Below are 17,371 nucleotides of genomic sequence, written 5' to 3'. Positions count from 1 at the left end.
CTATTGGTCTCCCATCAAAGATAGTCCCCTATGAAGACTGTGACCTCTACACAGCAGGACCCCATCTGCCCTGTGGCTCTGATCCTGTCAAATGCACACCCATGGACAGGTGATGTGTGAACAAGCAAACAACATGTATCAGGCCTGAGATGTCCTAGTTGGTTCCTCAGGAGCCCATATCTTCTCAGGGCAATGATGGTAACAGAGGGTCCTGTGTGGGCTAGAACCTGGCCCATTTTTAACTTTTGGGAAGTAAGCGTCCTCTGGAGTTTCCTGAGCAAAGAGTCAGGTGTACAGACATGGTCCTGGGAAGGCTTGCTGCAATGTGTCCTAGAGATTTGGGGAGTGGAGGTGTCAGTCTCAGGAGCAGGAGGGGAGATGGCCCTGGAGGGTAGGGAGAGGCTCTGTGGTCCCTGGAATATCTGGGCCAGCACAGAGGGGTTATGGCCTGCATGAAACTGCATTGTGTATCAGTGCAGTGAGGTTTGGGATAATGGCCAGGAGGAGGTGCCCTTGAGTAAGTGAGGGAGTGAGCTCAGCATGAATGCAACTGACAACCACCTTCAACAGAAACCCAGGAGGCCAGAGCAGGGTATCATGTGTCCAACACACAGGCTGACCCAGCCAGACTTTCCCAGGAGCACAATAGCACCAGGAAGGTGAGCTGGCATGTGGTGCCCCAAGTTCCAGGTCATAGGATGGACTTGACCTGTGTGACAAGATTCTGCAAGACATGGAGACTTAATATCCTGGGAGTCAATATATGCAATAGTTAAATTGTTGAGGGGTGGCAGCTCCCAGCCAAAGTCACCAGAGTAAAGCTAATCTCGGACCGATCAGAGACCCTAGGCACCATGGAATGGGGTGTGTGGCTCCACGTAGAAGTGGGAACAGGCCTTGGCACACCCAGAAGTTTTTTTCACAAGGGTAAGGTACAACAAACCCTCTCCCTCTGTGGTTAGAATGACAGGAAAATCACTTGTCACTCTGGGAACTGAGACAACTGGAAGAACAGAAGGCTCCATTGTTGGATGATTCTGAGATGTAAAGATAGGGGTCCTTCCCCTGTCACATGCCCGTCAGCCTCCTACATCCATCCTGGATGTCAATACCACTGTGTCTTGTCTCTGCACCACCTGTTCCTACCCTGGGCTTCCAGGAAAGTCCCTCCCCGGGAAATTTAGGCACCTATAGTTCAGTGGCTCCTGCTATGCTGGGCCTCAGCTTCTCTGCAAATGTGGGAACATGATGCACTCTACAGGGAGAATAGCATCCGCCCACCAGCAGAGCCAGGAATCTCAATGCATTTACCTTGATGGTTAGTAGGGAAGTGGGCAATAAAATGAAATAAATGGAATAAAATGTTACAGAAGGTAAAAACAACCCAATGAGTAGGTTTGAGTCATCCAGAGAAGCCTGCATCCTGATTGGTGAACACAAATATCAAAAAGAAAAAACCTTAACAAACTGCAAACAACAGGTGCACAGATAGCATTTTTCACTCACAATCTGACAGACTAAGAAGTCATAAAGAGAAAGACCAAGACAAATAAGAAGCCACAGTGTGCTCAGAAACAGCAACAATGGTCACACATCACCTGTACATGAATGTGCATTTGACAAGGATCAGAGCCACAGGACAGATGGGGTCCTGCTGTGTGGAGGTCACAATCCCTATAGGGGACCATCTTTGATGGGAGACCAATAGACAGGGCAAAAGTAGTGGGCCTGTATGATAGACTTGACACAAATGCTGGCCAGAACAAGCCAGCTAAGGTCAGCTTTGTTCAAGACCACCCACAGAAATCACAAAAGTAGGATGAAACCCTCATCTCTGCTTTCTGTCATCTGGATGCCACCCTGGGTGGTACCAGGTGCTGGTCACATTCTAACTCCATCTGTGTGCTGCCTATGGGAGCAGGCTTGTAAGCCTGAGGCTCATATCTCAATAAAATGAGTAACAGAACCAGCCAGGCATAGCAGCACATGCCTGTAACCCAACAACTGAGGAAGGCAGGAGGACCACAAGTTCAAGTTCCACCTGGGCAACTTAGTGAGACTGCATTTCAAAAAAGGGGGGCTGGGAATATAGGTCAGTGGTAGTTGCCCAGGGGTTTGATTCTCTGTAAACTCTCCCCATTCACACATGAAATATGAAAATTGCAACCCATCAAGGGACTAAAGAAGAAATCTCAATGGAAATTTAAAAAAAATTAGAACCAAACGCTATGTGGTAGAGCTCACAGGACACAGCAAAACTCAATTCATAGCCCAAAGTAGTGACAATGGTATTAGAAAGGAGGAGACTAAAAATGAATGAGCTGAGCCTGCAACTCAAGTTACAAAAGGAAAAGACAATAAAAGTAAAGAAGAAATAAAAAATGAATCAATGGAAAAGAATAAAGTGGGTGTGGTAGTACATGTCTGTCATCCCAGTACTTTGGAGACTGAGGCAGGAATAGAAGCAGGATTGTTACATGTTCAAGACCAGACTGGACTACAAAGTCTGGGCTACAAAGGGCAGACACAAAGTCTGGAGTATAAAGTCTGGACTACATAGCAATACCCCATCTCAAAAAGACGAAAAAGAAAAAAAAAAAAGTAAAAGAACATGCAAACATGTAGACACCACGTGGTGCAGAGAAGATTTTGTGAAAAAAATGAACAAAAAACCCATGGCCAGACTGACAAGCAGAAGGAAAGAGATAGTGCAAATTAAATGATCAGTGTGAGAAAGGGGGCAGCCTACCGAAACCATGGGAGGGGAAAGGGTTTCCTTTGCAGCTAGCCCTTTTAACGCACCTTCTGTAGTTTACAAAAAACCTGACTCAATAAAAATTAAAAATCAGGCTAGCCTTATAACCAGTAAAAATTGAAAGTAATTAGAAATCTTTTTGCAAAGCAAACAGATGGCACTAGCAGTGAGTTTTACCAGACTTTCAAGGGATAGATCATTCCATTCTTATACAAACAGAACAAAAAGAGAGAGGGTAGACAGACAAGAGTGGGGTAATCCTGATGTCAATGCCAGTCAGAAATAGCAGGAGAATGGAAAATTACTAGCCACTCATGAAAAAAATATGAGAGAATCCACGCCACACAATTGTTAGTCAAATTCAGCAGTTAATAGGGAAAATAAGACACTTGGCCAATCTTGGTTTTTCTAAGTAGAAAAAGGTGACTTAATACCAGAAAATACGTATATAAACATGACAATCTTAAAACTATAGAATTTTTGAAGAGATGCAAAAAGCATTTCATAAAGATGAAATATAAATCCTTGACAAACCATGGTGAATTCAGCATAGAAGGGAACTTGTGGCCAAGTCTGAAGCCTTCCTGGTTGGCAAAAGGTGAAAACACAGTTAGAATGGGGGGTGGGAAGTGGATGGAATCAGTTCCCTGGGCAGGATGGGTAAACTGTAGATCCAGCAAGGTTCAACACTGTTCCTGGCACAAGGGAGGCCTGAGGCATCACCGCTGTTGGTTTTTGCCAGTGACTGAATAACTTAAACAGAAAACCCAAAAGAATCTATAAATTATTAGAAATAAGATTTTATAAGATGGTTGGATATAAACTTAAGATATTAAGATGAATTGCATTTCTGTAAATAGCAACAAGCAAGCAGAGAACCAATTAAAAGATGACCATCGATTTTATAATCGAATCAGATCGTAAATTCCTGAGAATAAATCTAATAAAAGATATCTCAGATCATTACGGTAAAAGTTTATAGTGGTACTAAGAGATGTTAAAGAGGAACACAGTAAGGGAGGCAGTGTCAGGTGATTCTAGAAAAAGAAGCTCATACATGATAAAGAGGTGAATTCTCCCCAATTGATCTACAGATTACTGCCATTCCAGACAAGCTGCCAACAGAGCTTTCATGAAACGTGACAAATTTACTCTAAAACATGTATGGAATAAGGAGTTGAGGACAGTCAGGTCAGTTGTGCAAGCAGCAGAGCTCACCAGAAATGAGTGATTAAAAGAACGCTGTTCTAGGAAGGGGACAAATGAGGGACCGAGGAACAGAGCAGGACGGGGACCTCCCAAAGCTTCTCATCTCTGCTGGCCTAGGTATGGGAGAGGTGGCTGCTCTGGGACCAGTAAATAAACAGAGCCAGGAAAGCTGGCGGGCAACACAGAGCAGGACAAAAGCAATCCCTGTCTCACACTGGATAAAAAACGTTGGCTACCACACGCTAATTCACTTAGTAATTTCACATTGTGTGCATATGTCTGAACATTGCCATGTACTCTGTGTAAGGAGGAAAATTTTGTTTGTCAGTTACACTTTAATAAAGCAAGGAAAGATCGGCTTCAAGTGAATTAAGTATGAAGAACAGAACTTTGAAACTCTTGGTGGTAAATGTCAGTGAGTATCTGTGAGACCTTGAGCTGGGGAAGTCTGTTAAGGACATGATACACTCTAACAAAGGAAGCACTAGTCGATATGATCGCATTAAAACTGAGACATTCTTTTTCCACAGAGGATACCTACAGGTGGCTTTCCTCAAAGTGTGCTTCAAGAGCTCAGAACTATTTTCACCATTTGCCTTTTTTTTTTTTTTAACTTTTTATCAGTACCAGGGATCGAACTCATGACCACCTGCTTGCAAGGCAGGTGCTTATGCCACTGAGCTAAATCCCCAGCCCCACCATTTTCCTTTTTCACCTTCCTTCTCTCCTGCGCTGACAGGGAGGTTCAGAGGACATCTGATGTCTTACTGCAGCAGCCTGAATGCAAGTTCATTCAGTGTCCAAGGCCACTTCTTCCACATGTGGAAAGCTGTCCTGCTGCCACCAAGGACAGCCTCCACTGGCAACAGTCTGGAACACTCAGAGGGCCACCCACTGCAGCACCCAAGGTAAGCAAGTAGCTACAAAGGTACAGGCGGAGAGGAAGGGGCTCAGTTAAGGGATTCCCCAGCTCTTACCTCGAAGGTGTTCCCAGTCAGGTCAAACTCTGGAGGGACAAAGGCACCCTCAGGGTCATCTTGGGGAAGAAAAGAAAAAGATGTTTTGGTGACACCCACAAAGAATCAGTGAAGAAAGAAAATTATCAACTAGAGCTCAGCCCCTCAGATGCTCCATGAAAGGTCAGGAAGGTGTGGCCCAGGTCCCCAGAGCCAAGTCCTCTCCCTCCAGCCCCTCCCTTGGGGCTGGCCATCCCAGAGCACAGTTTTAAGCAGTTAAAAAAAGATACCTTAACTGTAAATGTGGAAAATTCATTTCAAAGGGAAGGAAAAAAATATATCATTTGGCTTCCTAAAGAAGGACAAGTGAAGGCCGCCATTTGAGAAAATCATGTCTGTTGGCTCAGGCTCTTCAGGGAGATGGCTGGTCCACCTCGGCCAGGTGAGCCTCATCTGTAATTTGCTTCAGGTTAGCAGGCAAGACAAGGAGCCCAGACCTTCCTCAGGGGTAGAATTAGGGTTAGGATTACTGCCTGCATCAGCCAACCTCTCCTTGGTCTTCTGAGGGCTTATGTGGCAGCCTTGGGGAATGTGAGACCTCTGGTTGGTACAGCTCCTGCTTATTGCCTCTGAGATACCTCAGGCTGAGGGTGCTATCAAGCTCCAAGGAAACCTGGGCCTGGGCCCGCGCCCTGTGCCCACTTAGCTGCTGCCTGGAGGCTTCCACCTAGTTGCACTGCCCGCTGGGCCTCACCGCTGAGCTGCTCCATGAAGCACACATTTCCGCTGGTGTTGAAGGCCAGAGTGTCGGGTGTGATGCACAGGGTCTGGAAGATGGCAGAGTGGGCAACGCTTTGCATGGACAGGCTGCATTCCAGGCATACAGCCCAGGCCTCCTGTTCGCTGAGACCACTGTCCCGCAGGGAGAGGATGTCAGCCAGGGACACGTTCTCCTGCCAAAATACACCTCAGTGTAAGCCCACTGAGGGGCCTCCTCTGGGCAGAGCCCTCCACCCCACACTGAGACTGAATCTCTGGTTCAGCAATCTTATGTATCAAGAAAAGTTTTAGGCAGGTCTTTTAAAAGCAAGTCTCATCCTGCTGCTCCCTGAATGTCAGTGCCGTCTAGCATTTGTTGAAACACTGGTATGTTGTCCAGAGCAGATGTGTGCTCATGTAGCCTGGGGAGAAGGCCACCCTCTCCGGAGGTTGGCTGACAACATGCATCCAGCTACTCACATAGCTACCCCTAACCCACAGATTCACAGTGCAGCCAGCATGCTGAGGCTATGAACGTATAAGTCACAGGTACCTGTGGAGACAGTCAATGCCTACAGAACATGCATCTGTGCATGGGAAGCTTTCAACTAGCTAATGTGGCGTAAGCCTATGACAGAATCCTATGCTGTATCCCATGTTTGTGAAGCTGCCAAGATGCAGGTCACATGGAGGATGCAGTTGATGGTGGTTCCGCCTGCATAGCTTGATTGCTTACCTGCTCAGCTCAACACAAACATTCAAGTGGGTTCTGTGACTCCGTGAGAACTTGTCTGTGAGTATGACGGTCAGTATCAACACCCACACAGGTGCACTCACATAACAAGTGCATACCTGTACACGGGCAATGTCCCCATACAACACAGGTAATTCACACATGCATGGACCTACATGCCATGTTCTCTTTGCACACATGTGCACATGCAGAAACACACATGTAGCCTTAACATGTACTAGCATATATGCTTTCATATGTGCACATACTTACATGCCAAGCCTCACCCACAGGCATCACACATTCTCACATGCCTCACTCATGTACACACTCTCATACAAGAGTCACAATCATTGTTTTGTCTTGTTTTATTGAGACAGGGTCTTGCTATGTAGATAAGCCTACCCTTGAACTTACTATATAATCCAGGATGGCCTCAAATTCACAGAAATCCTCTTGCCTCAGCCTCCCAAGTGTTGGGATAATGGGTATGCATGACCACATCTGGCAACAAGCATTCTTATACACACAAGCATACACCACAAACACACATATCCTTTCACTTATTTCCACATATACAACCATATTTATACACTCATACCCTGTCACACACATCCACACAATACATGAACCACACTCACACATAACATTAGCACACTTTCTCATGCATGTGTGTACTCATTTACACACACTTCCACACATATATGCTACCATGTTCAAATTTAGCATACATCTTATGTGCACAAATGTACACATTACACACATCCACACTCGCAAGCACACAGTTGCTGTCACATGTACATAAGCACTCAGACTGGCATACACATCAGATCCCCAGGAATTTAAGCCCTCTCCTGGCCTACTGTTCCTGGACTCCCTTGCCTCACTCTGTTTGCACACCATCCCACTTACAGAACAGGGTGGAGATTCTGAGGGAAGTGGGCTGGAGCTGGGGTCAGCAAAGGATGCGGCCATGGGAACAGGATGACTGGGGCATGGACAATCAGGACTCCCACCTTTTCCTCCAGCCTTGTCAGATCGTTGCCCAGGACAGCCAAATGGCCAGGTCCACCTTTGGCTTGTATTACAAAGAGTGCCCGCAAGCACAGATGAAGGAATAAAGGGCTTAAATCAAACAACCAGCCAGCCAACAAACAGAATCATCATCCCACTGAGGAACATGGCTGAGTTTCTGGATCTCCTGCTTCCCACATGACTGGCATATCCACCTGACTACTTCCCTTTCAGAGAGGCCCAATGATGTCACTTCCCCAGGCCTTCCAGCTTTTTCTGTGGTGGGCAGCTCCCTGGTTGTCTGGTCTTTCTGATGTGGGCTCAGTCCTGAAACCTCTGTGCACCTGAAGATGACAGCAGTGCCTATGAGACCCAGCTAAAGAAGTGCACAAAATGCACTCATATGTATCAAGCCTGCACACAGACATGTGGTCTGCACATGTATCTTCACACGTGTACCTATACATGAGTGCACAGCATGGTGCATATATATAGGTATGCGCATGTGTTTACCGTGAACATGCAAGCAAACACAGGCACACACTAAGTGTGGTAACCCTGTTGGCCCCATGTGTCTGTGACATTCAGGAGAAGGGAAGCCAGCCCACAATATGAGTCTGAGCCAGTCCCAGTTCCACGGCAGGGCCTGCCAACACTCTGCTGGCTGCTGCTTACACTGGCCAACAGGCCTGCCTGCTCGTCCCCTACCCCCACAGTGGCAGAGTGTGCTGCCAAGAGAAGGGAGCCCCATCAGGTGAGCTTGTGGCCCCCAGCACCTCCTGCTCAGGTCCAGGAGGAAGTTACTCCTGAGCTGGTCTTCAGGGCAGCTAGACACCTGCAGACCCTGCAGTACTTATGGGCAGAGGTCTAAATGTGGAGAAGCAGGAGCCCTGGGGATTCTCTGGGTTTCTTTGGGATGAACTGTGAGAGGCCTCTTGAGTCATTGCCTCTGGCCATCGCTAAAGCCTCCTCAATGATGGGACCATCTCAGCCCCCTGACATCTGCTTTCCCCAGGTGGCATTCAGCCCATGGCACCCTGTTAGCTCCCCTTGTCAATCACCAAGGACCCCAGGTCTGAATATTGCACTTCATGGTCACCTGCCCTTTGGAATCTACATTTGCCCCTGCCACCTCCCTGCTCTGACTCAGGTGTGAGGAATCACTCATCCGTGCCAAAATATATGGCAGCTCAGCTAGGACAGGTGGGAGTGTGGGATGAGCTTTGGCTAAGGTGCCAGGGACAAGGATGAGAGACCAGCAGGAATGTGGGCAGTGCTTGCCAGCTGCTCAGCCTCAGTCCATATCCCCTCTCCCAATTCTAGCAGACACTCCACAGCCAACTCCGTGGACAGACACCCACCCTGTAGCTCTTGCATAGAGAAGCCCCTCAGGGTCCTGTGGTTCTTAGCCTCACAACTAGGTGGGTCCAATTTCAGCCTGCTTGCAGGCAGCCCAAGTGGGCTGTGTAGGACCATAGCAGACATTTCAGAGGGAGGCGATGTGCTAGGAATAGAAAAGCAGCTTTGGCTTCAGCAGAGGCCCATCCATATAAAGCTCCCATCCCAGCACACATGAGGACCCCACACAGACCACCGCATCATGACTCTACACGGAAGACCCTGCTAGCTCTTGCCAACACAGCCTCTCCTTGCATTGCTAGCCAACCTCGGGTGGCTCCACCTGCCAGGACATCCCCTGCTCCTCGGGCAAGTGAGAGGGTCTTTCACACCCCAGCCTGCTTTTACACTTAAGCAGTAAGGTGCTGCCTAGGTGTTGCCCAGGGTCATCCAAGTTATGTTTCCTGCAGGGCAAGAATGAACAACTGTGTGGGTGCTAAATGAAATTGGGGTGGGGGAAATATGGGAAAGCAAATGGATGAGACTTCTAGAAGGGGCTGCTTTCCAGAGCAATGTCATTTTAGCTTATTCTTGGGTCCCCAGAGGGTGGGATCCTTCTATTTCTCTAAGAGCTTTTGAGTATTGAAGAACCTACCCACTCTACTGACTTTGAGTTGGGGTTGCAAGGGACCCAAGGTCACTGTGCACATTTCAAATATAATTCTCATACCTAGTTAACTTTTCAGCTGTGGAATGTCCTAAAAGTTCTGCCAAAGCAAAACTGAAGTCATTGCTAAGGGCAGGAAAATACCCAGGTCCCTGAGCTTCCAGATCCCTGGGGATCTCTGAATGGTGTCCTTTTGGTGTACCTGCTTGTGGCTGTCCCTTGCTGTGAAGCTCTCCTGAGTTTTAGGCTGCCTTCTAACAATTGGGGTACAGCTCACAGGGCCCCTGGAGGGCTCAGTGAGAATAACCCTTCTTCAAAGGATGTTCCTAGCTGTGGGCCCCATCCCTCCTCAAACTCTAAGCTCAGTCCAGAGCCCATCCCTATAAGGTTCTGGGAAGGTATTTGCTGGGCTCAGGGGTGAGAATGTTCTTGATAGGAACAGGGACAGGAATTGCCCCATCTGGCACTCAAATGGCACCATCTTCATCTTTCAACCTGCTGTGGTTTGCAAGGCTGAAGCCACCAGCACCACCTCCCTCTTGACCTGGCAGCAAGTGCTGTGGACCATGGTCCTGCCCACATCCTAGCATGCTGTTCTGCCCCTGATTGTGCATCTCCTGTCCACAGAAGCTGAAATTCCATGTGAATCCAGGGAGAGATACTTTTTTCAGAAAACCCACCTTCCTCAGGGCCTGGGCAGAACATCTTCCCTTTGTGCCTGGAATATTCCACTTGTACTAACCCAGTGGTCCTAGCTGCAGGTGGCCAGGGACACAGTGGTTACAGCTTCCAGGATCTAGCTAGGCTGCACCAGTCTGCTCACCAAGAGCTTTGGGGGATTTCCAGCTGAGTGGTTCTCACACATGCATGGTCCACTCATATATCCCGTGTCTTCACGGTCCATCTGAGTGAAACTGCCAGGATGCTGCATGCTAGTCTCTATGTCTCCCCAGTGACTAGCAGGCTGTTCCCACTCACATTTCCACAGCAACACCACAACACTGACTATGGGGGCCCACAGGTCCTCCCAGCACATGCCTGTCCACCTTCTCTGTTACCCCTCCCTGGTGGTCATGTCGAGGTATTCACAGAGCGCATGTTTTGCATTCTCTAGATTATAATAAGGTCAAATACCTTTTCATGAGTTCAGTAACCATTTAGGTTTTCTCTGGGTCACAATGGAGAAGTGATACTCCAGGGGATCTTAGAGGATCTGTAGGTCTCCACCTCTTGACCTCATTGGAGTGAATTCCTACGTTCTATTCATAGGATGTGACCTGTATCTGGGTCCATCATGCCTTCCTGGGCACTGCCCTTGGCCTGGGCCACACTGACCCTTCCTGATGGCTCTTCTAGCATTGCCACTAGGATGATGATACAGCCTTGTTTTTCTCCATCTTATACCTCATGGCTTGCAGATGCAGCCCAACTATAGAAGGCTGTGACAGGTACAGAGTAAAACCTCTCAATGTAAACCACACTAAACACGTGAAGGAAGCATAAAATATGAACCTGACATGTGTTCTCAGATCCAGCTCAATATTGGCTCAAGGATGTCCTGGGGACCCCTCCTGTGAGCACAAACAAAGGCAGGAGATCCCTCTGGGCAACAAGCCCACCTGAACTTCCCACTGGATGACATTAAAATAGGAGTTTTGCAGTTCACCTAGGGGCCTTGGCACTGTCACAGAAGGAGACCCCCTCCTCCATGCACTTATGCATGTGAAAGCATCTCCAACCCAGAGGAACACTGGGGACATTCCTATAGCAGAATGTGGAGGGCCTGGTGAAAAGGCAGACCACTTTCTGAGTGTGAGACTTACGTTTCAATCGTGACACACTCTGCTATATGTGGTCTCAGTCACTACTTTGGTGTACTAGACCCTCAAAGCTCAGCAGCTGATACAAAGGAAGTACTTGGGTACACAGCCATAGTCTCAGATCTGCTTCTGACGGCAACTAGAAAGCGAATTTTCTAGTAGATACATTGAAATATGTCCTGTCTTCTGGTGCTCTGAGGGCACCCTTTCTTTTACATCAAAGCCAGCGAGAGATCCAAAGGTTTATTTATTCCTTGGCCTCTCTCTCTGCAGCCTTGAATTGCACCAAATCCAGGCCACCTTAAGGGTGCAGGTAGTGCCACCCCCTGCACTGCCCAGAGGCCTCTGAACAGCTGGGCAGCAGCCACAGACTCTTCATCCTTCAGAGCCCACTTCTGCAGGGAAGTGGGTTGGGGTTGAAAGGGGGCTCAGGCCCTGGGGAACACACCCGTGGGGCATCTGCTCCAGAAGGCTTCTGGTTGAGTTTTATTCACCCGTTTGCCAGGCCCAGAAGGGTTGGTGAAGAATCTTTAACACCGCAGGGTGCCCAGTAGGCTGCAGAATGCAATTCCTTAACAGGAACCCAGAGGCCCAGCTTGGCAGGGTTTCCCTAATGACCCCATATTCTTGGTAGTGGACACGATGTCCTGTATCCTCTGAGGGCCACCTTTCACACTTGGTCAGAACCATGGACCCCAAACTACAGCCTTTGACTCCAAAGCCCCAGCCTGTGAACGAAGTGGGGCCCGGCTACTCTGCCCCTTGGAGGGGAGGGCTTTACCTTAGACCCTAAGCAAGTCAGCCGGAACCTTAAGCTCTGGCAAGGAGTCCAGTGGTTCTAGTCCTCCAGCTCCTGTACCTAGACCACAGAGGGAGGTACATGGTGCCCCCACTGTCCTCTGCATTGGCAGATACCCACTGGTCTGCATAACAGTTATAATCAGGAGCCCACCCCACAGCCTGGGGGGAGGGCACCGACTTCTGCTATGACATCCTAAAATGTTCTATGCGGCATTTCACTAGTCCTGGGGGGAGGACAAGGACCCCCTGTGGCTACCACCTGTCACCCAACCTCTGCCAGATGCCTGAGGTTGCTCATCACTTCTTGCTCCTCCTCAGACCCCTCTTTGGGAATGGGAGGGTTTCGCGCGGGCCCGGGGCTCACCTCGTCTTCCGGCAGCGTGGGGAGCGGTTCAAAGTCGTAGAAGTCTAGGTCCTTGACATCCTCCTCGTAGAAGCCTGCCGCGGCAGGGTCCATGGCCTGCATGGTGCGCGTTCTGTAGGGGCCTGCGGGGCAGGCTGGGTCTCCGGCTGCGTCCGCGTGTCCCTTTAGGTCCCCTCCCCCTGTGTTCTCTCCCCAGCAGGTCCCCTCCCCAGCTGGCCGCCGCCTCTGCTCTCGCCCGGCCGTGCTGGGCACCGCCGGCTACGCGCGCCCGGACGCCATGGCAACGCGCCCGCCGCCTGCCGCAGTGTCGCCCAGCGGCAGCGCTGGGGACGCTTGGGGCGGGGCCAGGGGCGGGGCCCTAAGGGCCCGCGGTCACTTCTGCTGGCGCGGGACGTCTAGGGGCTTAGCGGGCGTTCTAGGTGACGTGGGTCTCATGGGTGCACCGGACGCCGCCTGCTTGGCCCGTGACCATTCGGGGCGGAGCCACTCCAGGGAGCGAGCAGAAACCTGGGTCTGCGCCTACCTGAGTATTGTGAGCCGGGGCTGCCCAGAGAGTATGTGCTACCGCCGTCCTCCTTGGGTTCCCCGTACTCTGCTCCCGGGGTGGGGCTGCTGCAATTCAGATGGCCCCTGCCCACCAGGGACTGGCTAGAGGTCAGGGCTCTGGGCTTTCCTCAGCACTAGAGTGAGTCTTGCTATTAGCTGGAGCTAGTGGTGGGGCGGAGAGCCAGGATGCATCCTGTGCAGCTAGGTAAGGGCCAGTTTGCCTTTTCCCTAGCTCCTCAAAGGGCTCTGCGCATTCCTCTCCACAGAATGAATGGTATGCTCATCACCCAGGCTAGGTCCCCTCACACTGTAGACAGCAGAACTGTGGGTCTGATTTCCAGCTCCCCCATGGGGCTACCCTAGCCCCAGAGCCTAGAAAGACCAGGCACACAGCAGGCACTTAAATATGTTCCTTGCATGAAGGAGACGGGGCTGTGGCAGGTGTGTAAAGTCTGAGGGTGCAGTGTGGGCAGGGATATTAATTCCTAGCGTCCTTGGGGCAGGTGCTGCGGCCCCCAGCCATGCCTGTCTGGTGTAAGGGGCACTGAGGACACTGAAGAAAGCAGACAGCGAGGCCTCAGCGAGAAGCTGTGGGTGTTGGGCAGTGTCCTTTATCCAGTCAGGCAGCCTCACCTTGTTTGAACCCTGGTCCTAAGCTGGGTGCAGTAGTGCATGTTTGCAGCCCCAGGTACTTGGAAGGATTGCTTAAATACAAAAGTTCAAGGCTAGTCAGGGCTTTACGGGGAAATCCTGTCTCAGACAAACAAACAAACATCCAAAGCCAAACAAAACCTGAGTTAAGCCCCATTCTAATTGTCTGAATAAAAAATTGGGCAGCCTCCCCCATCCTTGGGGTGTCTGGGAGCTCTGAGCAAGTAGTTGGGATTGGGGGATGGGGAAGGCATGCTGAACTGGAGTGGGAGAGAAGGCATCTCACAGTGTGTGGCTTTGGCCAGCTGTACAAGCCTGCTGTCTCTGTGGACACCACATGGGGTCTGCAGCAGCCCCAGGCTCAGTCTCAGGAGGGGATACGTGGGAGGCAGATGCTGCTCCAGCCTATGGTTGGGGCCGGAAGAGCACAGTTGTGCCCTGGCCTCAGGTTCCCTTGCTGCAGGGTTGAGAAGCTGCTATCTTTGCTGAGGTGTGAATGTGGCCCTTTTCTGTCCCCAGCTTGTGCTCCCTTGGAACCTGGGCCTCATACAACTACAAAGGGAAGGCCTTGAATTTTGTCAGGTGCTTTTGGGGCCCAGATTTACGGGGAGGGCTGGGGTACTTCCTGGGAAGGACGGAGATAATCCCATGACTTACGCAGCAGTCATGTCACATGTGTTCCAGGGTCTAATAATGACTGTTCACTCCTGAAAAAGTGCTTTGTGATTGGGATTAAAACTGAACACTGGGCTTAATCAGCTTTGGCTGTGGCAGCTGAGAACTACAAAGTGGGCATTTCCCTTATTGGTCAAGTACCACTGCTGCTCCTGTGGAGAGAAGGAGGCATAGTGAGTTGGAGATGGGTCAACGAGGGGCTCCTGGAGGGCCTGGACTGGAGCAATATCATCTCTTCTTTTACCAGCGGGCTGGCTACTTCCCTTGAAAGGTTTGTGATCTTTGGTCTTTCCTGTTCTGTGTGGTGATGTGAAGCCTTTACTGAGCGCATTTATAGCATTTGGTCCAAGCTTTGCTCTAAGGGAAAAGTTGGTCCCACATCTTGGTAGCTTGTGTATTGTAGATGCTCGCTTAACGTTGGGTGAGGACATGGTGCTTGAGATGAGAACAGGCTTGCTCTGGCACTTCCAGTCTTCCCAGAGTTGATGATCCAGCAAGCTGGTTAACTGAATGTCCAAGCGATCTCAAGATGTCCACTCCATGACAGATCATGGAGTGGCCTCTCCGAGTTGACCCCTCAGTGACTCTTCTTGCCCTCTGTGTCCTAAGGCTTCTCCCGGGTGATGTAAGAATTCTACAGAGGCAGCCAATCTGCAGCATCAGCCCCTAGTCAAGGGGTGGCCTTTTTACACTCCCTGGGCCATCTACTCACTCTCCGCTCTCCTGCCTTTCCTGAAAGACCCTCCCCTTTTCCATCAACACTTCTGCCCCTCTGTTCTTCCTGGCCTGAGCTGCCTCCCTGGCAGGGACCTGCCTTCTCCTGACCTTTCTCCTCAAGAAGTGGCTAGGAGTCCAGCCGAGGACACTTTTTGAGATCTTGTTTTGTGTTGGTCACTGGATCCTTGTCACATTTGAATACTGTCAGGATTTGCCTCATTCTTGGGATCCCCATTTCTCTCCTGGATGGGGCTTATGCATCCTTAGAGCATGCAGTAAATCCTCAGTTTGACCAGTCGGGGCACAGAGGCAGGTGGAACGGGTGGCTTCCAGGCCTTGGCTCTTATTTTCTCAAAAAGAATTTTGAAGCCAGGTGTGGTGGCACATGCCTGTAATCCCAGCACTTTGGGAGGCTGAGGCAGGAGGATTGTTGCAAGTTTGAGACCAGCCTGGGCTACAAAGTGAGCTCCAGGCCAGCCTACACTGCATAGCAAGACCCTGTCTCAAAAAAAATCTTTTTGACAAGGTGTCAAACCAGTTGTACATTTGGAATTTGACGTTTAAATTTTTTAAAATTAAAATGTAAATAATTACAAAGAATGTAATTTTTGGTGTGCTTTAAACATTGATGTTTTGAAATAAAACTGTTAGTCATTCTTGTTAATGTGTCTGTGAAGTTAAACATCAGAGTGGTTCTGATATCAATCATTCAAAAATTCATGAGTACATTTTTTCTGAGTCAGAAATCTCTTTAGGCTCACTTTAGGTACCTAGTTTTGTTTAGAATTTCATCCCACCATGTGATGTGTTTTTATTTCTGAAAGTGTCTATTGACCCCTGCATCACACTCTACATACACATGTAAATTTTAATAAATTGAATATTTAATAATTTAAAAATTTTATACTTTTCTTGGTTTTTATAACCAAGGCTTGACTTACAGGACAGAAGTAAATGACAAAGTAGCTGATGATGCTTTTGAGAAGTCGGCACTGACAAACATGGAGGGTGGACACCTGCTCCTGCTGCTTGGCAGCTGTGAGTTGCCCTTGTTCTTTGGTCTGTGCACATGTGCACTAGGCTTCCCTTGTCATGATGGCTTTTGTTATAGGGGCACTGGGGGCAGCTGGGGAATCAGAGAAGCCCCTACCCCGAGTAGGTGCTTGCAATTTCTGTCTCCGAAAGAAGCTCACCGTGGCCTCACTATCTGTTAGCCCTTTGATGTCTGAGTACCACTTACCAGCACACCCAGGCTGCTGCGGTTCCTTCCTGTTGACCTGCTGGAAGAAGCTGGCAACCAGACACACGTGTAGCTCAACCCAGACTGAGGCTTGGGGTACCTGTGAGGGTACCTGTGAGGTTTTCCTCACCAGCACACATTCTCCTGAGATGTATGCATGCTGGCCTCACCCAAGCTTCTGGCCCGTGTGCCCTGTGCCTTCCCCAGCTGGCTGTGAGGCATCTAGAAGTGCTCAGTGATCAAGTGCATAGGGAGATGAGATCACAAAAGAACACGTGTCTCTTACTCTGCTGCCCCTGGAAACATGCCCAGAGTGGGGACACCTCAAAAAGCTCGGGACAATTTCTCACACCTGGAGAGCTCTGGAAGCCCAGTCTCCCCATTTGAGAATCTGGGTGGGAAACTACCCATGAAGTTGAGGCTGGACCCAGTGAGGAAGGGGAAAATCCGGCCTTAGTAGTCTAGTCCAAAAGCTGTATCTCTTCCAACACATGTGAATGCACACACACGCACACACACACACACACACACACACACACATGCTCATGTATAAGCACTCTCTGTATGATTCTGCTTTTCATAGTTTTCCCTCCTAAGTTTATGTCATTACTATAATTTAGCTTTACCCCTTTTTCTTTGGCTATTTTTATACCTTGTAATTATACAGTATCTTTTTTTTGGTGTGGCTTTTATCATGCTTTTGAGATTCAGCCACGTTGTGTTGGCAGAGGTAGTTTGTTAGTTATTGTTACTGAGCCATGCTCAATTATTTGAACATGCTGCAGTGTGTGTTCTCTTCCCACAGTTGTTGGTGATTTCTAAATTTGACATAGTATGAACATAGATATTGGGGATGTATTTGGTTCAAGTTCCTCATTGCACATATGCACATGCTTTTCCTGGGTCCATATTTATGAGTGGAATTGCTGAGTCATTATGCAACTGTCAAATTTTATAATTTTCCCCAGGTGGATGTCTGATACATCAGATGCCATTTATTGAAGACATTTCTTTATCCACGAGCTTGTCATATCAACTGTCATCTAATCAAGTGTGCACCCATGTATTTCTGTGTCCTCTCACTGTTCTTTTCCATTGGTCTTTTCCTGTCTTACAGCGCTGTCAG

The 17,371-nt window shown here is 49.2% G+C and overlaps 1 protein-coding gene across 2 annotated transcripts in view; it reads right to left on the bottom strand.

Moving 5' to 3' along the window:
* The window catches only part of Kndc1 (kinase non-catalytic C-lobe domain containing 1), a 57,367-nt gene extending 44,573 nt beyond the window's left edge, over positions 1 to 12,794 (bottom strand). Inside the window, exons 1-3 of one of the 2 annotated variants that reach the window (XM_063245018.1) lie at positions 12,417 to 12,794; positions 5,675 to 5,873; positions 4,942 to 5,000 (exon numbers count right to left, since the gene is read on the bottom strand). In XM_063245018.1, the coding sequence (XP_063101088.1) occupies positions 4,942 to 5,000; positions 5,675 to 5,873; positions 12,417 to 12,518 (360 nt within the window). In that variant the 5' untranslated portion in view covers positions 12,519 to 12,794. The remainder of the gene's footprint in view (positions 1 to 4,941; positions 5,001 to 5,674; positions 5,874 to 12,416) is intronic. The other variant, XM_003479802.5, reaches the window with a different exon arrangement.
* Positions 12,795 to 17,371: the final 4,577 nt, after the last annotated feature.

The sequence above is a fragment of the Cavia porcellus genome, unplaced genomic scaffold (genome assembly GCF_034190915.1).
Source record: "Cavia porcellus strain 051 isolate PalLab524CR breed Dunkin Hartley unplaced genomic scaffold, mCavPor4.1 scaffold_2, whole genome shotgun sequence".
NCBI classification, from domain to species: domain Eukaryota; kingdom Metazoa; phylum Chordata; class Mammalia; order Rodentia; family Caviidae; genus Cavia; species Cavia porcellus.
This window is presented reverse-complemented; position numbering and strand designations above follow the sequence as displayed.